This window comes from Sycon ciliatum, chromosome 11 (genome assembly GCF_964019385.1).
Source record: "Sycon ciliatum chromosome 11, ocSycCili1.1, whole genome shotgun sequence".
NCBI classification, from domain to species: Eukaryota; Metazoa; Porifera; class Calcarea; order Leucosolenida; family Sycettidae; genus Sycon; species Sycon ciliatum.
The window spans coordinates 6216076-6240588 of NC_088653.1; the positions used below are offsets into that span (position 1 = coordinate 6216076).

Consider the following 24513-nt stretch of genomic DNA (forward strand, 5'->3'; position numbering starts at 1 on the left):
TTTGAATAGTTCTTTCGTAACCAAATCCATGGCACAATTCACGGGAGAGGTGCAAGTGCGGATCACCATAAATGATTATAAACTCTGTCTAATGCACTGGTGTGCATTGCAGTTCTATCTCCGTCTATCTTTAACTCAAAATCTCACTCTCTGTCTCCCCAACTCTTTCCCTCCATCATTTTTCCATCTTTCTCTTCTTCTCTTTCTGCCTTTCTCTCATTCTCTTTCTGCCTCTCTTTCTCTCATTCTCTTCTCTCATGCTCTTTTCTCTTTCTCTTTCTCGTTCTCATTATCTATCTCTTTATACCTCTCCCTCTTTCTCTCCATCTTTCCAACTATACCTCTTCCTACCACACTTTAACTTTCCTGATCCCTTTACTATCCCCTAGTTTCTCCACATGTAGTAATTGAAACATGGTTTACAGTTTTACTTACGCTCAGGATATCTGTGCAAACCACAGAAAGTTTTTCTCTCAGGCGGTCGAAGCTTGTGTCATTGACGGTGGCATTGATAGCAAAGGGTCCGTGAAAGTGGAGTTTATCACCAAACTCCCCCTTGACACTACCATAGCTTGCGGCAAGCTTTGCAGCAAGTTCTCCATGATCCTCTCTCTTGATCTCGTCGCGGAAGGTCGCAATGATCATGACATTGAACGGCTGGTCTGTATTTGCAACAACAAGAGATGGGAAACGGACACAAAAAAAATTATAAAACAAAATTATTATATAGTTGTGGTGAGGAGATTTGAGGAAAGGTGATTTTAAGCAAGAAACTCTCCGCAATATCATAGCATGCAGCTAAAAAATTGGTCAAAAGAGTGTTTTAAAGCAATTGTGCTAATGCTACTTCAAATGAATTGGCGACCAATAGTACGTACTAGGGTGTTATGAGCGGCCTCGAAGATCTATCTCGTGACTGAGGATGGAACCATGCCTGACCTCCATGTGTTCGGTCTCGGGCTGAAAACCTTGGTAATCTACTGGAGAAGTGGCTGCACAGGCCAGTCAGAAGTTATCGCTGCTGTTTCTGCGACAAATGAAGAAGAAGCAGCTAATGCCGACCAGGCTGATTCTATTGTCAGATCTCTGGAGAGCAAAGTCTGGAGATGGCGAAGATAGATGCGAGTTCTCTGAATGTTTCCGAAAATCTTGGGCTCCATCGGGCATAGACAATTTTGGTATGGACATAGCTTATTTTGGACATTGCTCAATTGGAGAAGAGAGCAGAATATTTGAACCAAGGCTCTTCCATTCAAGGCTCTCAACACTAAAGGATCTGAACGTTTTCGATCCAGAAGCTGTTTGCTGTTTTCTCACTTGTCAGTTGTGGACTCATTGTTGCAGCAAAGATGAGGCGGGACTATTCCATGCCCTATAATAAAATAATTAATTTCTTTCTCATACACAAAGCTCACTTTCCCTGCCTGCATGTATGTGCCCGTGACAAGTCTGTGGACTTGTGCCACGTGATTCATGTAGCACGACAGTCCGGGTGTCCAGTAGACTGGTAGTGGTACATAACTTTATGCACAGACCATAGTGCTCTGTGTGGTAAAACTGTTAACCACTGCACACACACAGCATGAAAAGTCCAACTCTGGAAAGTTTGGAATAACTTGAAGATTTGTATAATGTCCACTATCCGTGTACGCGCCCATGTGCAATGTGTCGACACTCTTATCTCATTTTCTAGACCACCTCCGTGTGAACATACATGGGCAAAAGGAAAGACCCAGTACATGGGGCAGTGCATGTTCAGCTTGATGTGCAGTAACAACTCGTTAGTACAGTGTACAGTGTAGTGCACAGCACTTGTGAACGAGAGAGCTTGGAAGTTGAGGGCCCTACGCTATGCTTTTTTGCCTTGATGACCTAGACAAAAAAAAACATAGGGATGTTATAAATTCTTTAAAAAAAATCCTCTTTCTAATTAAGACATAACCAGGGATTTGAACCCGCACTATCGCGCGCCCTGCATGCATCCCCCGATACACTTCGCATACATACTAATTCTTCCAAGTTGTTTCACATTGTGATCTGACGGCAAAAACGCATAGGATGTTATAAAATTTTCAGTTCTCCTATTTTTTTTCAGGCATATCCTGGGATTCGAACCCGCACTATCGCCCTACATGCATTCCCCCATACACTTCGCATTCATACCCATTCTTCCAAGTTGTTTCACATTGTGATCTTGCATTTGAAAGCCCTATTTGACTATGCATTGTGGCCAGCCGTCTTTGATGGCACGGTACGGTAGGGGATAGGTACGGGACAGGTACGATCGAGGGTAATACGACACCGTCTCCCGTACCGTACCGTACCATCAAACACAGCTGGCCACATACAGCTGCCCGCAATATTCAAATAGGGCTTTCAAACGCAAGATAATAACGTGAAGCAACTTGGAAGAATGGGTATGAATGCGAAGTGTATGGGGGAATTCATGTAGGGCGATAGTGCGGGTTCGAATCCCAGGATATGCCTGAAAAAAAAATAGGAGAATTGAAAAATGTATAACATCCTATGCTTTTTTGCCGTCAGATACGGATAGCGCCAGGCGTGACACAAACAAACAAACAAACACACACACAAATACCAAATTAAAGCTGTGTGGACCCTGGCTAGCGCCAGACGTTACTGAAGTAACGTCTTCTGCATAGCTACGGGAATAAAACTGTTTGTTCATGTGAAAAACAGTCTGATTTCACGTATCCAAAATATCGCCGGGACCACATACCCTCCCGGGCCCATATTGACGCACGTGTGCTCGACCTTCACCAATGTTTCAACCCAAGGACTTATTACAGGCATTTACCATGGACAGAGAGATGAATATCTAGGGCTGAGTCTGGTAGCATTTTTCTTCAGGGATTTTTTGGGGTAGTCTTCCACGGGTAGCACGGATACCCTATTGGGTAATGTTTCCATGGTGACAGCACAATGCACTCCTTCCCTTACACACTGGATAGACATGCAGAGTACTACATGAATTTGTACATGTGCACTGTACATGATGCCATCAGCGACTTCGGCTTTTCAGGTACTATTCTGTACCCGTCTACACAAGATCCTCACGGGCTGCATGGGTATCCGACTTCCCATGCACACCACTATAAATAACACACACACATAAACACACACACACACACACACCTGCATGCACACACACACACACACACACACATACCTGCATGCACACACACAGTGCCCTCCCTCCACCAGTATACAGAATCAAACACATACCCCAATCATTCATTCATTCATGTAGTGTCGTGAGAATGAAGTTGAAGACACCACTGCAGCTGTACTTATGGTTGATAAATATGGTGGTAAAGACACACCTGGCAATATGGCGGTAAACACACGCCTGCCCACACACGCTCTCTAGGCTGCAAAGTTCTGGCACAGAGCTCTCCTTCTCACCACCACCACCATCAGTTCGCGCCTGGCGCCTGGTCGATGCATGGTTGGCGGTATCCGGCATAGCAGGCTGGTACATCAAGTAGCGCATGGCACATAGATGATGACACAGCAACTACATAGCTCGATTGCGACGTACGTTTCGTCCCCGCTGGACTCATCAGGCAATCTTCTTCTTGGATGTCTTCATACGGAGCTTGACTGATGAGTCCAGCGGGGACGAAACGTACGTCGCAATCGAGCTATGGCGTTGCTGTGTCATCATCTATGTGCCATGCGCTACTTGATGTACCAGTCTGCTATGCCGGATACCGCCAGCCATGCATCGACCAGGCGCCAGGCGCGAACTGATGGTGGTGGTGGTGGTGAGAAGGAGAGCTCTGTGCCAGAACTTTTCAGCCTAGAGAGCGTGTGTGGGAAGGCGTGTGTTTACCGCCATATTGCCAGGTGTGTCTTTACCACCTTATCAAGAGTCCATAACCCAAGAGTATGCAACTGTGATCTCTTTTCTATGGGCCAGATGCGCGGCGCGCTGCCTTCATTACATCATTCAGCTGCAGTCCGCGCACTGCGGAGAATCAATCACCGCACTTTCCCTCAGTTTGAAATGAACTTTTGTACGGAACTGGAGTTCACGCGCCAGAATTCTGAGATTGTGTAGGTACTGGAACGAATCGAGCAAAAACGGATGGGCTCGTGCGAGAAATTGAGAGTTTGAATGCATGCTTTCAGAGCGTGATGAAGGCAAGTTACGTAATGAAGGCAGCGCGCCACGCATGCACCCATAATCACAGTTGCCTACTCTTGGGTTATGGACTCTTGACCATATTTATCAACATGTAGTGTCGTGGACATGGAAATCCGGTCACACATCTAGCGGCCCCAGGGCACTCGCCATGCGGCCGTGGACAAGCGATACACACATGTTGTTATGCTCTGCAGAGCGCTGGTCGTATCGGATCAACATGTGCACTGCTCGCAGCGTTCTGTTCTCGCTGAGGGCGCCAGCCCTGGTCAATCAACTGAATTTCCATGTCTGCTACAGTACATGCCGACATACGGATCAACAGACACAAACAAAATTTCACAAAAATGCATTTGATAAAATTTCGCACTGACCTGATGTTACCGATGGTGGCTTCCGGCTCAAAAACCGACCAACTGTGGTGGTTATGCTTGTTGTAATCCGTTTCTCGTCCCATTTACTTTTGACAACAGCAAGACCGAGGCTTGGTACTGATGTGGATAGGCAGAAAATGTCGTGTGTCGCTGAAAACGCGTCCTGCCCAGCGAGATCTTTGATACGCAAATGCTGACCACGCTCATCAGTGAAGTTGGACATCTGGATGCCTCGGGTTCGTTTCGAGTCGTTTGATGTGCCGTTGTTTCCTCCTTCTCTCAATGTCTTGATCAGTGTGGATTTCCCAACAAGTTGTTCACCGCTAACTAGAACAACTAGAGTGTTAGCGTCCACTTGGCCTTCAGAATAAAATTCTTCCAGCTGAAGGTAAGTCTGCGCATATGTAATACACACAAGAACAACAATTAAAGAATTGGGCGTTCGTCAACTTACAATCGCTCTATGCAGTTGCTATTCTCACTTGGCTCATGCGCTGGATGAAAATTCTTTATCAGTGACATCGACAAAATTATGACGTTTCGGGCCACTCATTGTGCATAACGTTAGCAACTGAATAGAGTGGTTGTCAGTTGATAAACTCCCTTTTCTTTATAATGCAGTTGTGTGAAGTCCACCATTATCTTAGTAAAGAAAAACAATTACTGGATATAAGTGTTGAAAGCAATTTTTCCTAAGGGTTGGTTGACATAAGCAAAATCGGCGCCAAAAGACATCGCAAGACATCGGCGGTGAGCGAGATCCCGATCCGTTGCGCATACGGTTCGAGTACCAAATCTACTACAAAGTATTACAGAATGTGTCCAAATGCTATGACAGGTTTGCCAAGTGAAGCTTGAATTCTTTGTGTCTTCAGTAGTTCAAGGTCTTTCGGTGATGGCCACTGGTTGCTACCTTTTACTGGAGATCAGGAAACTACTTCTACACATTTTCTTGCAGTCTAGTGAGCTATGGTTTCGAAATTATGCATGCAAACGTTGGTAAAGTCACAAGAACTTGCCAATGTATCCATCGTATTAATTGTTTCAGTTGTATTTGTCTCATACGCTGCACAACAGTCAAGCAGATCATCCGAAAAGGACGGGTTGGTATGCTGACTTATTTGCCACCTTGAAGCGAGTACAAGAATGGCGAACGAACCTCGTCTCTAGCTTCAATTTAGGAAAATTTAGGTCGAGCCTTCGTTTGAAATTTTGACAAAGTCTGGCTTCCGGTAGGCGATCACCGGCCCTAACGGTTCACAAACCACTTTTGGTCAAAATCGTATGGGATCAGTGCCGGGGCAGATCGCAAGAGTTGGGCACCGTCCAACTTTGCCGGCGGTCCCTTGCGATATTTTACTGTATGATTTTATTACGACTGCACTGGTTCACATAATCGTAATGCGCTGGGAGAGGTTACAAGAGGCCCATTCCCGTTAACTCCCGGCACGTACCGGCGATATGTGAACCAACCCTAAACAGCTGGGAAGATAATAATGCTCCATAGTTGGTAGTGTTCATCTGTTTGACAGTAAAGTATGCGAGGAGAACATTTCTTAAGTGGTGATGTAATTTTTTATAAGTCGGACAATATAAATGAGAAGATCAGCTTGTATATATGCTATATGGGTCTTTCGGCAAACTGCATGCACAGCAAACATGTACTTGCCTGAATTTAAACACAGGCAGGAAATGAATCTATGAAGATTCTTGCTACTTTCAACACTAGGGTGGTGTACATCGAAAAAATGAGTTGGTCATAGCTTTGTGAAACGTATTGAAAGTACAGATGACTTTTTACCTAATGCACGGATTAAAAACGAAACTCCATCCTTTTTAACAATTACTATGTACATAACATCAGCGAATGACCTCAATTGTCACGATACTCTCCATAGCAACCTGATACTTGGAATACTCAGTATGACAGATAATAATGACTTTACCTTAAGAGCTCGGATGGTGAGCCCATGTAATCATGGAAAAATAAAGAAAGGACAACATTTTACAAGTTATGACCAACTGTCCAACAGTGAAACCAGATAATTTAACGTCATCAAGTGCGACAACAGGGCACAAAGCTGAAAAGGAGTACTGACACATTCAATGACTTGGCACAAATACATCTGAGATGTGCGAACCAACAACCTTCCAACTTGGTAGGCTCAGGTAAGGAAATATCGAAAGAGGGGAAGGAAAGCGCAACAAAGAAGAGCACGGACTCTGTCCCACGGCAACAAAGAACTCTGAACGTTACTGGATGAAGACGAGAATAGTAAGACAATTGTACTTACCAGTCTTACTACAACACTACGTTGCAAAGTAACTGACCACCCAAATTGAGACGTTCAAGTTTATAAGGTGAACATGGAAGGGGAAGCTGAGTGTTCCTTGTCAGTTTTTCAGGTAAGTACTCCTTGTCAGTTTTGTGCCCTTTTGTCACATTTGCTGACTGTATAATATCTGGTTAAATCGGTGGACAGCTAGTCATAACTCGTAACATGTTGTGCTTTCTCTACTTACCCGAAGAAAACGACAGTTGTGAGTTTCAGCAGTCGGCTTGTCAGCGGCATGTCGCACAATTTCCATGACCTACATTGCCAACAGAACACACAGGAAAAACCATGACAGTTGTACAAGTAGGAATAGGGAAGAGGACAGGTGGTTGGTAGAGAATCGTCCGTAGAGAAACAGGGTTGCCGTGAAGTGAGGTGCCATTAAAGACGGTCACGGACAAGGTAGCATGAGTAGAAAGAATAATTTTCTTTGTGGTTATTTACTTAATATATATATATCTATTATTGCACGATTAACGAGGTCAATAGATGAAGCACAGAACGAGTAAAAACGAGATCCCCCGAGGTCTTTTACGACATCTATATTTCATATATTGACCGATTATGAGGGCAATAATAGATTTATAAAAAAAGGTTTCAGAGCAGACTCGCTCTCTTCCCATTCACTCTGCAAACTCGAACTCGGGTTCACGTCCATTGTGGCTAGAATTGTTCCCTCTGGCGCTTTCATATCTGGGCATATGGTACGAATATGATCGAGAGCATCGCTGGTATTGGTTAAATGCGCGGGGACGAATTCCAGTAATTCATGTAGTACGCGCTCTAGAACAATCGCGATTCCTGTAACTGGACTATCACAAGCGGAAACAACTGGGCGGAGGGGCAAATTTTGCTTATGGTCTTTGGGCAGGCCGTAAAACTCTGGAAAACTCGTTTCACTCGGTATTATCGACTTCAGTACATCACCGTCCATGTTCTTACAATGAATCTTCAGGATACTTTTCACTTTCTCCTCATACGCGTTGATGGTGAGGTCAATATTATTGTACATGGTGCTATCGGATAGAAGATTCCCTGCTTTCTCCAAGTAAACTTTCTGCCCCATAGCCACAAGCTTCTTACTCTTATCTGATGGCTTGATGACTGTATTTGGGTCGTGGCGAATTCTTATCAGCTCCTCGCGCTCTTCTTGAGTTATATTGGGCTTGGACGGCGTATGGTTGTCAAATGCTGCTACAATCTCATCCTTGAAATTGGCGAGCTTTCTCTCTTCGTCTGGGCTCATCTTCGGAGGTTGCATGAACCCAGCGCGACAAACACCTCGTGAAGCTCCAGGTAGCAGCGTGAGTCAGAGTCGCTCATGGAGTTGTGCTAAACAGACGTTGAGAGCCAGTATAGCTATTTGCAACGCTGTCACCTCCAACAACTGGAAACTGGAAGCTGGAAACTGGAAGCTGGGAACAACTGGAAACAAGCAACAACTGGAAACAAGCTGGAAACTGGAAGCTGGAAATAAAGTGTCTCTGTAAGTTTGTATCCCTGGTGATGGGTTTTCCTGGAGAGCAGTATATGAGTGGTGCTTTTCAGGCACAATCTTCCTCAGCCTACTCAAGCTCAACTGATGAGGGGTGAATTCCCCGAAACACTGTGTAGTGAGCAGGGAGTGATGCTTTCTTGCAGGTTTGCGGAGTGGAAGGTGCGACGTGCTTCTCGTGTGCTCCGGATGGCAGTCGTGAGTCAGTCAAGTGTCAAGTTCGGCAAAAGCGTGTGTTCCTAGTTGGAACAATCAACTTCATGACTATTATCGCCGAAATCGCAACTTCTAAGTTCGTATAATTATCATTGATAAAATATGGTGGTAAAGACACACCTGGCCATATGGTGGTAAAGACACACCGGGCAATATGGTGGTAAAGACACACCTGGCAATATGGTGGTAAAGAAACACCTGGCAATATGGCGGTAAACACACGCCTGCCCACACACGCTCTCTAGGCTGCAAAGTTCTGGCACAGAACTCTCCTTCTCACCACCACCACCATCAGTTCGCGCCTGGCGCCTGGTCGATGCATGGTTGGCGGTATCCGGAATAGCAGGCTGGTACATCAAGTAGCGCATGGCACATATATGATGACACAGCAACGACATAGCTCGAATGCGACGTACGTTTCGTCCCCGCTGGACTCATCAGGCAATCTTCTTCTTGGATGTCTTCCTACGGAGCTTGACTCCGGAGAATGAAGTTGAAGACACCACTGCAGCTGTACTTATGGTTGATAAATATGGTGGTAAAGACACACCTGGCAATATGGCGGTAAACACACGCCTGCCCACACACGCTCTGTAGGCTGCAAAGTTCTGGCACAGAGCTCTCCTTCTCACCACCACCACCATCAGTTCGCGCCTGGCGCCTGGTCGATGCATGGCTAGCGGTATCCGACATAGCAGGCTGGTACATCAAGTAGCGCATGGCACATAGATGATGACACAGCAACGACCTTGATTGCGACGTACGTTTCGTCCCCGCTGGACTTATCAGTGTTTACCGCCATATTGCCAGGTGTGTCTTTACCACCATATTTATCAACCATAAGTACAGCTGCAGTGGTGTCTTTAACTTCATTATAATTATCATAATATATACAATGTAGCTCATTGGTATTGAAGATATGTCATTTTTGAATATGTCTATAATTATGAATATTGCAGCCTGAGTGATGATGATAGTGCTATTTCCTGAGTTTGATTGTTTCAGGATCTGTCAGTATATCACAATGCACAGACCTTCATGCATAGACCTCGCCATGCTGGTCTGTCATGGGCAATGGCTCGCAGGCTCTGCTATCACGACATAGCATACCTAAATTTTGCTTGCTTTGTCATAGGAAGAAAGGAATTCCATTGTAATAGCACATAGTATGCACGAGCACCCGGGTCTACGGTTAGACTTTTTCGAGCTCCGTAGTTTTTCGTGCGATTTATCAGCCCAGCCGGCACCTTCTTTCATTCTCATGATGGCCTGTGGCCAATAAGAGAATAATAGTTACAGGCACTGGGATCAGATACAGAGAGATCAAAGTTTAGCTGCTTGCTGAGGCAGCAGGGATGGCAATAGGGAGTTTATCACATAGGCTGGGCACAATGGGGCTCTAGATGTACTGAGCAATGTGAGCAAGTACATACGAAAGAGATGACAAGTGGTAGGATGTTTGCTTTGAAATCTCGTCTGGGGTTGATTTGCCGGAGGCTGAGTGGAATGCTATTAAAGAGATCAAGAGAATCATAGATGGGGGAGTCCCTTAGCCGGTTTGTACGTGCTGTGGGTAGCTCAAAGGTTCGGGGGAACCTGAGCGTGCGAATGGATTGCATTCGGGTTAGGTGAATTGCAAGAATGTGTGGTGGTGCATATCTACTTGGTCCGGCTCATCGCAATTGTCGTTTATCCCTCACGCACTTTTTGACAGGTGAAGTACAATCACGATATCTTACTTACCTTTGTTTGGGAGGTTGGGATGGCAAGATCAAAGGAGGCACCAAAGAAAATGATCGCGACTAGGGCTTTGAATCGCGATGTGTTCGACCTTTTACAGAAGAGGGAATCTGGCCATTCACTGTCTGTGTTGCCAATAGCCAAGCGCTGCGACCTGAAGACCGGAACTGTAGCAGGGGCAACTGACATCCTGACCTGGAGAGCGTGACAGGCACGCGTGCATGGCAGAAGGGTATTAGCATCATGCTGAAAAAGAAAGGTGTTTTTGATGCGGTGGCGGATGCACTGACGTGTTGTTGATTCCTTCGCTTGGTGGACCTAGCAGCAGCATTACAAGAGTCGTGGTCAGCGTATCCAGCTGAGCGTATGACAGCTATCTGGAGAGGCCGGTATGCCTCATTCGATGGTTTTGTTGAAACACACTCTGGTGACACACAGGTCCCACTACACACAGTTCCTTCAAGCACCGAAGTGACAGCCACAACTGTTCCTTTCCCATTGCTGCCATACGACACTCGACATACGACACTGGACAGCAGGCTGAGAATGCAAGAGGTAATCTACCAGTCTACGACAGCAGCTAGACATCAGCAATTAATGTCAGCTCATGTAATGGCGCGGCAGCTCGAGTGATGCAGAGTTGAATGAACTCCGGACCTTTATTACTAGTGTGAGTGCATGAACGCGCTCCTTCGCTGATTTAGTTCGTCCATTTTGCTTACCTTGCTTCCTTTCTTCGACTCGCTTCACCTGATTCCACTGCTGAACCTTCTTTCTGGTGGCAGAGAGTATTCACGTATCATGCTTCCTCACTATGCCTATTGTAAATTTCACTGAGCAGTAAAAAAACTCCTGTTCTTAGTAGCGATAGATAAGCGACAATTGCGATGAGCCGGACCAAGTATGATGCAGGCTATGCGCAAGAAGGATATGGAGGAGGGTACGGCGGCTGCTGAGTGATGGCCATTTGAGTCGGTCCGGCAGCAGGGACTGGGTTCTGTGTACAAAGAAGGGAGATGCAAACAGAGGCGAGCGGCGCGCCGTTGGAAGCGCTCAAGCTGGTCGTTGAGGGTTGCGTGGAGGGGTGAGAGGACAGTGCAAGCAAAAACAAGAATTGGGCGGACGTAAGTTCGATAGAAGGAGGAGAGAGCAGAAGTGTTTAAGCGAGCATGTCTGAGAATACCAAAGTATGTGTGCAAGTGGATCTCTCCGATTTCGCTCAAAATTTGCAGGTAGGTTCCCTTTGGGGTGTGGATCGATTATGCAAAGCCCTTGAAAAAGTTTCTGAAGGGAACCTTGAAATTTGCATACCCCTCAAAAATGGTCGAAATATCACATTATTTATGGGTCTAGAAACAAGTCACGCCACAGCGTATACGAACAAGCTATGAACAAAACTCCATCAAGCCAACATTGCCTCACCTTAGAAGAGTTCCTGGAGCAGTACCGCTTAGCCACGCCAGGATCCCAGAAGACGAGGTCCATCACCCCCTGACGCCACAAATGATACTCTTGAAAATAGCCAATTTACAAGCGCTGGCAAAACAGCCAGCTACGTCCTCAATTGGCCAGAACTATACACCGGCAGATAGTAGAACACCTCTTCTAGCGCTGAGGACATGTCCCCCATCTTCCTTTTGGGGTTTTCTTGAAATAAACCTTTTTGAATTTTTCCACTCGACCATGCTGAAATACGGCCAAAGTCATACCTGCGCAGGAAAGCACGCTACTCCGCGACGTCTCCTCAGCAATTTCTACTCCAACACTTCTCCCAAGGCCGCAGAACAAAGTGTAGTGTTGACTCTGACAAGGAAAAGCAGCGGTGATCACTTGTCACTCCAAACGACAAGCTTCTCCTTGCGCCACCAATAATTTTTTGTGCGACTGTTGATGCAAAAGTGACTGAAGGCCTGAGCGCAGTTTTTGAATTTTATTGCAAGATGCACGGTGAGATCGCGTGCCCTGTGACGTAGATGACGCTTCCTGCATCACGTTACGCGGCCATCGATCGCGAATGTGCCTGGAACGCTACTCGGAACAGACCATGATGGCAGAGGTAAGATGAGCTTCATTTCCTGCTTGAACTGCTGAGAACCCCCACAAACTGTCCTAGGAGTGTTGCAATCGCAGCAAGCCGTTGAAATATGCCCCGTACAGCATGGAGAGTTATTCGTCTTTCACACTTACCTCCTGCAATCCCGAACATAGTCCAACAGTAAAAAGTCCCTTGTTTTCATGTCGATGCTCGACAAAAGCGACTAGCTCGGTCCCTTTGTGTTGACGGGCACGCGAGCAGCACTGGCTGCACGCACTTGTCGCGTGAACTGCATGAGAGATTTCTTACGTCATAAAGAATGTGATTTCATCATCATTTCACTGGTCTTCGACCTACATGGTCAGGGAAAGTCCCGGTTCGTAGGCCTACAACACGGTCAGCGTGTTCTTGAGCGCCGTAACAACACAAGTGTGATCACTTCCAGACCAACGGGCGTTCAAGGCGAGTAACAAGCGCACTTGACAAAGGTGACTCTGAAATCTCGTGAGCCGTGGGCCACGCGACTTGGCATTCTTGCGTCACAAGGCACGTGATTTCACCGTGCATCTTGCAATAAAATTCAAAAACTGCGCTCAGGCCTTCAGTCACTTTTGCAGCAACAGTCGCACAAAAAATTATTGGTGGCCAAGGAGAAGCTTGTCGTTTGGAGTGACAAGTGATCACCGCTGCTTTTCCTTGTCAGAGTCAACACTACACTTTGTTCTGCGGCCTTGGGAGTAGTGTTGGAGTAGAAATTGCTGAGGAGACGTCGCGGAGTGGCGAGCTTTCCTGCGCAGGTATGACTTTGGCCGTATTTCAGCATGGTCGAGTGGAAAAATTCAAAAAAGTTTATTTCAAGAAAACCCCTAAAGGAAGATGGGGGACATGTCCTCAGCGCTAGAAGAGGTGTTCTACTATCTGCCGGTGTATAGTTCTGGCCAATTGAGGACGTAGCTGGCTGTTTTGCCAGCGCTTGTAAATTGGCTATTTTCAAGACGATCATTTGTGGCGTCAGGGTGTGATGGACCTCGTCTTCTGGGATCCTGGCGTGGCTAAGCGGTACTGCTCCAGGAACTCTTCTAAGGTGAGGCAATGTTGGCTTGATGGAGTTTTGTTCATAGCTTGTTCGTATACGCTGTGGCGTGACTCGTTTCTAGACCCATAAATAATGTGATATATTTCGGCCATTTTTGAGGGTATGCAAATTTCAAGGTTCCCTTCAGAAACTTTTTCAAGGGCTTTGCATAATCGATCCACACCCCAAAGGGAACCTACCTGCAAATTTTGAGCGAAATCGGAGAGATCCACTTGCACACATACTTTGGTATTCTCAGACATGCTCTCTTAAGGAATTGCATAGTCGCAGAAGAAGGAACATCTTCCTGGTCGCTCTAGTCATGATGTAGTCAACATGCGAGTTCCAGCATAGATTCTGCTGTATGAGGAGGCCAAGGTGGCGATGCCTTAAGGCCACAGTGAGATTGGTATCGTTGAGTGGGATTGACGGTGGTCTAGGAGGTGGCCGGTTGGTGTGGTGAAAGTGGACGACTGTGGTCTTACTTTCGTTGACCAGGAAATTCCAAACCTTCAGCCACTGTGCCGCAGTTGTCACAGCTGACTGGAGGCGCTCTTCTGCGGCTAGAAATTTTCTCGTGAGCGGCAATGATGGCAGTGTCGTCGGCAAGCTGGTTGCACTCAGTGTTGGCATTTATGCAGGCGGTTGGCAGATCGACTGTGTAGGCCGTGAACAAAAGTGGCCCCAAGACAGATCCTTGGGGGACCCCCGCTGAAATGTTCAGCCAGGTTGAACTGCTGCTCTTCACTTCCACACATTGTCATCATGTTGGTGAGATAAGAGGCAAGCCACTGGAGGCATTTGCCATCGAGTCCGAGGTGGGCCAATTTTCCAAGCAGTCCTTGGTACCACACCCGGTAAAACGCCTTAGATAGGTCGAAGAAGCAAGGAATTACTGTTTGCCCAGCGTCTCTTTTCTCGGTGATCTGATGGATTACCCGAGATAGCTGCTGGGTGATGCCATCGTTTGGCGGAAAGCCTGATTGGCCATTGGGGAGGTGAGGTTGGATGTGCTTCGAGATGCGGTCAGCAACTATCCTCTTTTGCACTTTTGACGTCATGCTGAGCAGCGATATCGGTCGGAGGGCTCGGTTCTGCTGCCTTTCTTGTGGATGCGGGTGACTGTTGCGTCCCTCCACTCTTGCGGGATAGTGCAACGTTCGAAGGAGATGTTTAAAGGGTTGCTAGGGATGGCGCAAGTGAACTGGCTACCTCTTTCAGTAGGCGAGTTGGTATGCCATCACAGCCCGAGCTCTTTGACGGGTCCAGGTTAAACAGTGGCTTTGAGACCTCTTGGGCTGTTGTTTCGAGTGTAGTGAGGTCAGGTGTATTGGGTATGGGGAAATGAATGGAGGGGAGTTCCTCGTGACACCCTGTGACTGACTGTTGGCTCTGCGAGATGAAGAAAGCGTTTTTCAGCGGGGGTTGAGAGAGTCTGGCCCTGGGAGAACGTGTCTGGCAGAGTAGGTCGTTTTGAGGACTGGAGGCTGCGCATCAGTTTGTGTAGGTTTGGTGTGGAGTGGCTCGTCCCAGTGCCATTACTGACATATGTAGACTTAGTGATTCGGAGAAGGTGAGTAACTTTGTTGCGTTGGATGGTGTATGCTGTCCAGTTGCAGGGCGCCCGGGTGCGCAAGTAGGCACGATAGAGCCAGTGTTTTTCCCTGATGGAGTTAGTGAGCTCTGGGTTCAGCCATGGCTTTGCTGGGTGGCTAGCATGCCTCGGGGAGTGAGGTACTGCACAGTGTTTGCAGGCGCAAGTGAGCACTTTGTGCTTCCATGAGTGCCACAGGTTGTCTATGTTGGTAGTGTTCAGGGTGTCACCTTCCGGTAGCAGTTGTGTGCGTTCAATTTCGGCTTTCAAACTGCTGATGCTTTGGTCTGACCATTTCCAATGGGTGGTGTTATGGTTGGGAGGTGGTACGGCTCGAGGGGGTGCAGCGACTGGCTTGATTAAACCCCTGATGGATAGGTGGTCCGAGTTGCCAATCTGCGGGAGACCAGAGATAAGGACATAGTCGCTGTCAACATCCATGACGGCGAGACCTAGGCAGGATTTAAGGTGCCCATTCTGCACAAGAGTGGGGAATGTGACATGTTGGTGTAGAGAGTAAGTTTGGAACCGCACTGCTAGATCCTCGCCAACAGCATCTGTCGTGTCAGAGTGGCACCAAGCAGCGTTCTTTGCATTGAAATCAGTGAGGATAATCTTTTGCGTTGTTGCTGGTATGGCTCGGATCAGTTCCTCAAGGTGCTGGCAGAATAGACGATGGTCGCAACGGGGTGGCCGGTAGGCACATGTTGCGTTAATGGTGCGGTCGTTGGCTGACAGTTTCAGCGATAGTAGGTCAAAGCTGTCTGGGGTTGTTGTAGGAAAGAGTTTATGAGGTATAGGTCGTTCACGTAGAGACTCACTCCTCCACCTTGGAGGTCTGGACGGTCTGCACGATGTAGTGTGTAACCACTGAGGGCAAACAGGGAGTCTGGGTCGTGCTGGGTACACCATGTTTCAGAGACAGCAATGACATCATAAGGTGCCGTTGTTGACGATACTATTGCTGACAGGTCATCCATTTTGGGGAAGAGACTGCGAGCATTGAGGGAAAGAAAGGAGATGCTTTTTTGTACATTTCCGTTTTTCTTTTTTTTTTCACTGGTGGTGGTTGATGCTGGTTCCAGTTCAGGCGTGGTCCATGATGACTCCTGTAGGAATCTGGTCAGCTAGTTTATTTAGTTTTTTTGTGTTTTTAGAGGCATATGGCTGTTGTGCGTCTGGGGGCGTCTGCTCTAGCTGGTGGCGTCTGCGTGTGCGACGTCTGGTGTAGAGTTTCCATTCTTCCTCTGCTGCATTCAGCTTCTGCAGGAGTTGTTTGGCGCGATTTCCATCTTCCTCAAGTAGGCTCTCGTCGTTTCTGTCGTCTTCCGCTGGCGTGCGAGGTGAGCCTGGTGAGTGGCAATACATGCTCATACTGGTTGATAGTGCACAGACTGCTCTCTCGTCGGCTCGATCGATATCTGTGCTAGTTCTACGAGTACGAGTTTGGTGCTCATCGGAGGCACTGGCAGTGTGTCCGTGCAGGTCTGCACTTTTGCTGGGCTGGATGTGTTCAGTGACTTCCTGTTGGAGTGAGCTGGCAGGGGTCACAGGGGATGCTACATGTGCGTACAGTAAGCTGGCCTGGCTTTTGGAGGCTGTCGGATCTGGTGCTGGATCGACTCCACCCTACGCCAAAAGTTCGGACCTGTTTGTTTTGTTTTCGGTTGTAGGTCTGTCTCTTCGATAACAGTCGTATCCTGGGAGAGAGAAAATTTGAGCTCCGTGCAGCCATGTCTCAGTAATAGAAACGAACAGCGGGTCCCACGTCGAGCAGAAGTCAGTTATTATTGCTGGAGCGCGCGATTCAATATGAACTCGTACGTATCTTATTCGGGGTCCTTGGGACTGTGCACCGCCCGTATCTCAGATTTGCCCGTATATCAGAACAGCTTGTCTACCATCTATTATACCAGTTTTGAAGCAGGTTTTTTGGCACGTATTACGCATGTTCAGGATAAAAAATAGTGAATTGATGAAATATAGCTCGGATGGTGAGCCAATTAAATAAAAAAATTGAAAATTGAAGTTTTGGAACTAGATGTCAGGTCGACGAACGTCTCAGTACTCCTTATCAGTGTTGTGCCATTTTGTCGCACTCGCTGACTGTATAAGATCTGGTTACTTTGGTGGACAGTTAGTCATAATTTGTAACATTTTGTCCTTCTTCTTTTCACCATGAATTGATTAAAACGTGTTTTCACTCACAAAGCAACTGTTGAGTGCATGGGATAGTGGTCAAGCTAAAGGTGCTCGGTAGAGAGGCGTGCCAGTATCCGAGGCGTCCGGATAGGAGACAATTGAGTGCACTCATTGATATTAATATTTGCAACTATTGCACCCTTTCCGCAGTCTTAGTAAACTGCGTTGCAACCATTCATGCATGATTGCACTCATACCAAACACCCACGCATGACGTTTCTGCTGCGAACGTCACTTTTGGGTCACGTAATGTTTGGCCATATCCCATCATTAGTTTGAACCAGTAACCTGATACTGAGCTATGCCTGAATTTTTGGTGAATCAAAAGCGGTGTTCGCAGCAGGGAGACCTTTTTGTGTGAGTGTATGGAGGGAATAGAGTGGTATTGTTACCTCATTGGTTACGCAAGTTTTCGAATGGGAAATTCATTTTGATGTATTTTCATTTTTTTTAAGTTGCGCTTACCTTCTCCTGCTCCTCTGGGTACTTGCTCTCAAGATGGCGGATAATTGCCCTTAAGTTAGGTATAGGTTTTTCCCACGAATTCCTTGCTAATGCATAGTCCAGGCATGTCATGTTGCCCTGGTAGAATGAAAAATGGTAAAACCACAAGAAAGTGAAAGGCCTCTTAGTAAACATTGCATATAGCTATGTAAACGAGAAAAGCAGTCGATTTTGAATACTTTGAAGATTCAAGAAAGTAATGACTTTTCTAATGCCCATGCTGAGAATTATCACAACTCCCATTAACACATTATAATAGTGGAGCCAAACTATGTCTTGTGATCAGAAAATTGTACTAATTCTTCAGTGCATACTTCAAGTATGGTATTGGTCAGAGAAAATAATGTAATTCGTCATTGGTTGATTCGCGTTTTTGAGTTGCAGTAAGACCAATCTGTCAAATGGTCTTACCTATCTCCTGATCATTCTGTAGCTTTCGACATTCTTTCCTCCCGAATGATATACCTCGTGCACACCTTTGTTGCATTATCTTCCCCTCATTTGACATTTCTGCACGTAAAGCTTCCATGTGATACAAGAAAGTTGTTGTTTTTCAATTCGTAGATTTGTTGGCGCTAGGTGTCAGGTCGTTGAATGTCTCAGTACCTCTGTTAGTTTTGCGTCTTGTTGTCGCACTGTCTGACTGTTTTTCTCCCTTTACATTGGTGGATCATTGTCAAAACTCGTAACATTTTGCCCCTTGCTCCCAGTTTGACCCTTACTCCCATTTTGACCCTTACTCCCAATTTGACCCTCACTCCCATTTTGACTCTTACTCCCATTTTGACCCTTACTCCCATTTTGAACCTTACTCCCATTTTGACCCTTACTACCATTTTGACCCTTACTCCCATTTTGACCCTTACTCCCATTTTGGCCCTTAGGGTCGGTCCAGACTAGGTAATAAAAATGGCGTGCCGTGCAGTCAACGTACGTAAATGTACGTGACGTACACGCGGCGCTCTGTCCACACTACAATCAGGTGCACTCGCAAAAGCTGTCGTGGAGCACGTGCACCCGTGTAGTTGCACTGCAGACGCTCCGCTTCATGTAACACTATAGTGGCCCTTTCGTTTTCTCTGCAAACCCGCTAGAAATACCAGCATTTTTTAACGCCAAACACCATTATAACCACTGCCCTGGATAACCCCTGTGCCACTGCCTGCCTTCATTGGCCTTGTTTTCTCTGCAAGTAAAGAGTGGTTTGCAAGTTTTTTCTCTCTCTCTCTTTGTTTGTGACTTTGACGTGTCTTTTCCTTTTGTGATTCAGTTTCTCCTAGCGTAGCTTTCACGATGATGGCCCCCTCGGATTTTATTTCGTTGTTGGCTCACCCTGAGGTGCGTTTGGCTTTAAAAGCTGCATCCGTCCCCACCGGCGAGATACAAAATGGTCCCTCCGCCCCAAACAGCGGAATACAAGTCGGTCCCTCCGCCCTACCAGCGGAATACAAAATGGTCCATCCGCCTCCGCCAGCAGCATACAAAATGGTCCACCTGCTCACTCCGGCCATATACAAACAGGTCCTTTTCGCCACTGCCGGCGGCTCAGAAATTGGCACACGGCAGACACCACCTCCAAGACCCTCAAGGGTAGATTCACACAGGGTTGCCACTGAGAGCCCCCGGGCCTCAGATGACGAATCTATGGGATACCATGGCCATGCACGTTTTGCTAGGGACAAATCCCCAGGTTTGCACGTCCTTGTTTCCGACAATGAGTTGGGCCACGGTCGTTCCCGTTCTCGATCGCCATTTTCCCATCAAGAACACCATCGGGGACTCGAAAAGGCCAGTCCGCTAGCAGGCAGTCCGCACATGCACCCTCAACGGGATTTCCGCATAGGGTCCCGCTAACCGGGACTGGGGATCGATCTCAACGACGACATCGTCGTTCGTCGAGTGAGTCCGGATCGGGACCCGGCGATGTCGTCCCCTCCCGGGCCTTGGTCGAGGGAGCTAGGCGGAGAGTCCACTCTCCTGGTCGTCGACGCTCGCAGTGCAGACGCTCCCGGTCCTCATCCACGGACTCCGGATCTAGTAGTGGGTCGTGCTCTTTGTGCGAGGTTTTCTCCTCTAGTTGAACGGCCTCCTCACCTGACCGTGATCACGAGGATGAGGTCTTTGACCCGTCGCGCTTAGTTGCAAAGGACTCTTGGCGTCCACCAGCGGATATTGAGGCTTTCGTCCGTGCTAATGCCCAGCGGTCTCTCATCTCCAAGCAGAAGGCAGAATTGAAAAAATCTCTGCCCATTTCCGGAGGTGAAGGAGGCCCAGGGTCCTCGCCTGGATAATTTTGTACGCGGCCTCCCGTCGCTGGGCTTTGGCCGAAAGACTGATATAGCCATGGCGGCAGTCCAAGCTCGGGTGTGTGCTGCGTTTGTGCCCGTTTCGGCATCTTGGGCCGCAGTGGATGCTGGGCGACCAGCCAAGGAGATCACGCAGCTCCTGCAGGTCGCAGTGTCTTTTGTGGGTGATAATGCTAATAGCATCTCGGTCATGCGGCTGCAAAGACTGACGGGGCAGCTCTCGAACAAGTGCTCATCCAGCCTCCTCCGGGAAATGGCCCCGTCTGGGAACTTGCTGTTCGGCGAGGACTTTACCAGCCAATACAAGAAGCGGACTCAAGGAATTGACGCTTACAAGGATAGTCGGCCTTCCAACTTCAGGGGCCATACTTATTACCCAGCAAGCGCTGGTGGGCGTCGTGGGGCCACCGTTCATTTCCCCGCCATGACAATCATAGGCAAGAGGGTCATTCTTCCGCCACTGCCGGTTCAAAAAGGGCGTGGAGGCAATCAGCCCTTTCGGGGGCGCGGTCAGGGTCATTGATGACCCTGCCGGTGGATGGTTCGCGCTCCCAGCTCAACCTACATCTTTGCGGCCATCCAACTCCACCCCACAACGAGCTGGCACGCGCTCCGCTCGTGCCCCCGCTCCCCCAAATTCCGGTCGCTGGGCGTTTGAGGCATTTTGTGCAAGCCTGGTCGGCAATCACGTCAGACCCGTGGGTCTTGGATGCGGTGCGGGGCCTGAAGCTGGATCTCGTGGCCGATCCCGCACAAAGCACGGAGCCCAGAGAATTATCTCTGGAGGAGGACAGAGCGCTTGCTGTGCGGCTCAAAGTGGACGGATTGGTGCTGAAAGGGGCCGTTACTCGAGTGCAGGAGCGTCCTCATCAATTCGTCAGCCAGATTTTCACCATTCCAAAGAAAGCATCCGGCAAGGAACGCCCCGTGGAGAATTTGAAGGCGTTGAACGGGTTCGTTCGCTACGAGCACTACAAGATGGAAGGATTGAAGCTCCTGCCCGATCTCCTTCAGCCCAACGACTGGCTGGTCAAACTGGATCTGAAGGATGCTTATTTCGTGGTGCCAATCCACCACGATTTCAAGAGACTGCTCTGATTTCCATGGTCAGGTCAGCTGTTCCAATTTCAGTGCTTGCCTTTCGGCCTGAGCAGCGCGCCAAGGGTGTTCACCAAGCTCATGAAGGTTCCGACGTCAATTCTGCGCAGCCAAGGTGTGCGCCTGATTATCCATCTGAAGGACCTGCTGATTATTGTAACAGATTCACTGTTACTACTAACACTAGGAATAGGATACACTTATCACCTGCTATTATCACGCTGCTGCTGTTAGGTGTTATGTCCATCATTGCTTGTTCATGTATATCAGAATGCATTATGGCAAGGATCATTGCTTATTCCAAGAATGACTACTGAAGTTAGTTGGACTGTTACACTGGTAGCAAGAGGATGGTTTTTCTTTTCGTCATGTTCGGGCTATGCGCAGTGGCCGCATTAGTCGCCTACGGTATATTCGAGATTCAGAAGCGTCTGAATCACCTTATCGCACTCGGTCAGTGCGATGGATCAGATCAAACGCCAAGACGTGCTCAAGCTCCCAGCGGAGAGAGGCCACGCATGCGCCATGTTAAGTCTCCGCCTGTGTTTCGTGGAGATACACGAGAGTTCAAGGAGTGGGCCTTCGCCATCGAACTCGCCATGAAGTCCCTGCAGCTGGACAACGCGGAGGAGCGCTTGAGCTACGCGGCGAGTTTTCTGGAGCGCAACGCTCGTCTTTGGTTTATCGCCTCTGAGGAGGCAAACACGCTGTTTTCCGACTGGCCAGACCTGAAGAGCAAGCTGGGAGAAGTGTACGGCCCGGTTTATGACAGGGAACAGGCGCGCATCGACTTATTTGCTCTTCACCAAGATGAGACACTTGACGAATACATCAACAAATTTTCGCGGCTTAGCTTACAAGTTCCCGAGCTTGATGACCACTCCAGAGCTATCTTGTTCACGCGTGGGCTGGCTCAGGGCCTAAGCGGTGAGGTACTTAGGGAGCATCCGCAACATTTGGCCCAAGCCATACGAGCTGCGGTCTCAGCAGACCAGTCGATGCGGCTAGCCCAAGCAAGCTACGCCAAGGCAGTGCGCGCACCAGGGCATCAGAGGCGCCAGCCCGGACCCTGGTCAAGCCAACCAACACCATCCGGTGGGAGAGAAACCAGGGAGCAGAGGGTCGTTCAAGGCTGTTTTTCACCTGCAGGAAACCCGGCCATATTGCCAGATTCTGTCCAGAAGGAGGGAGGAACGCCACAAGCAAGCCTTCTTTAAACGATGGACGCCAGTAAGGAAGGGAGTGCGACTACTGGCGAACACGAGAGCACCCAGGAATAGGTCACGAATCAAAGTTCAGAACAAATTCAGCCCCTTAGCAAATGAGGAACCACGCCTCGAGGAGACCGAAATTGAAGCCTCGCCTGTCAAGCATTCGTCACCTGATACTGTTGGCCGGCCTAATGAAGTAACCGCCAGCACAGGGAGCATTTCCGCCGACAACGAACACGACCTAATGCGCGTCCAGGGCAAGATAAATGGACGTCGCGTTACCATGCTACTGGATTCTGGGTCAACCCACGACTTCATTTCAACTGACCTTGTCAAGAAGCACAACATCTCCACAACAACCGGTAGCGACGTCCTGAACGTCACACTTGCTGATGGATCGGTCCGCTCACAGCCTATTACGAAAACGGACAGCTTGAAGACCGTAGTCGGCGACTTTAGCGAGCACCAACAGTTCCTAGTATTCCCTATGACGCGGTATGACGTCATCCTCGGCAAACCATGGCTGACCCGGACAAACCCACAGATCAATTTTCGTACCAATGAAATCAAGCTGGAGGGTGGATCCATCATCTGTCAACCGAGTGAAAGTGATGGCACGGACAAATCCAACCCACCGATCGAGACGTTCCTCATCTCAGGGAAGCAGGCTAGGCATGCAATGAGAGGTGGCGCAGAAGGAATCCTAGCGTATGTGACAGCAGATCCGGACGAGCCACAGACGGTGGATAGTCCGGGTAGGGAGGATCAGAAGGATTTCAAGGACCTGCTGAAGGAGTTCGGGGACGTCTTTCTCGATGAGCTTCCAAACAAGCTGCCACCCAGAAGAGGCGCAGATCACGAGATAAAAACGGAAGAAGGAGCTAAACCGCCATCTCGTGCAGCATATCGTTTACCAAAACCAGAGATGGATGAGCTTCAAGCTCAGCTCACCGAGCTGCTCCGTAGAGGATTCATCCAGCCCAGCAAATCCCCATACGGAGCCCCTGTGTTCTTCGTAAAGAAAGCGGATGGAACACTTCGAATGGTATGCGACTGGCGTGAGCTAAACCGCATAACCATTAAGAACAAGGCATGCCTACCGAATATTGACGACCTCTTTGATACCGTCCAAGGCAGTGCGTATTTCACCAAGCTAGATCTGAGGTCCGGTTACAATCAGATTCGAATAGAAGAAACAGATATTCCGAAGACAGCAATAAATACCCCATTCGGTCACTTTCAGTTCACAGTGATGGGTTTCGGCCTAACAAATGCCCCGGCAACATTCCAAACCTTGATGAACAGTGTCCTCCAGCCATACCTGCGTAAATTCGTTGTGGTGTTTCTAGACGATATCCTCATATTCAGCAAATCATGGGAGGAGCACCTCGATCATGTCAGAACCATCTTAAACGCCCTCAGGAGCAATGAGCTATATTGCAAACCGTCTAAATGTGAATTCGGCCGGACAGACGTTCTGTTTCTTGGGCTCCGGATAGACGGCCAATGCATTTCTCCAGATCCAGAGAAGATCAAGGCCGTGCATAACTGGCCTGTCCCGACGACGGTCACGCACGTAAGACAGTTTCTGGTCGAGATACGCGATTCACGTCGGCGTTCTTCAAGGAGGTTTTCAGTATTCTTGGCGTGGAGCTAAAAATGAGCACGGCCAACCACCCGCAGACCGATGGCATGACTGAGCGTGTGAACCGTGTCATTGAGGATACGCTAAGAGCTTTCGTCAACCATAGGCAAAACAATTGGGATGAACTCCTATCGCTATGTGAGTTTGCGATCAACAATGCCGATCAAGCGTCAACAGGTAACACGCCATTTTTCCTCAACCATGGATGCCATCCAGTTACTCCCTCGAGGTTATTGACGAAGCAGAAAGCTGGAGCTGGCATGGACACGAATGGTCCGCTGTCATGGCTGGATGGCCGCGTAGAGGCACAACGTGAGGCACAGGATGCCATTGTGGCGGCGCAGGCCCGGCAATCATTGTATGCGGATCGAGGACGGGTGGAGGACGCCCTGAAGGAGGGGGATGAGGTGTTGGTCTTCAGGGACTTCCTGCTGACGCCCGAGGAACGAGACAGGCCTTCACACAAATTAAGGCTCAAGTGGTATGGGCCGTTCAAGGTGCAGAAGAAAGTGGC

At 48.3% G+C, this 24513-nt stretch overlaps 1 protein-coding gene across 1 annotated transcript in view; it reads right to left on the bottom strand.

The window, feature by feature from the left end:
• Positions 1–24513, bottom strand: part of LOC135826967 (uncharacterized) — an 86903-nt gene that overhangs the window by 27807 nt on the left and 34583 nt on the right. Inside the window, exons 3-6 of the mRNA XM_065339494.1 lie at positions 17701–17817; positions 7066–7134; positions 4543–4936; positions 436–662 (exon numbers count right to left, since the gene is read on the bottom strand). Coding sequence (XP_065195566.1) covers positions 436–662; positions 4543–4936; positions 7066–7134; positions 17701–17811 — 801 coding nt within the window. The 5' untranslated portion in view covers positions 17812–17817. The remainder of the gene's footprint in view (positions 1–435; positions 663–4542; positions 4937–7065; positions 7135–17700; positions 17818–24513) is intronic.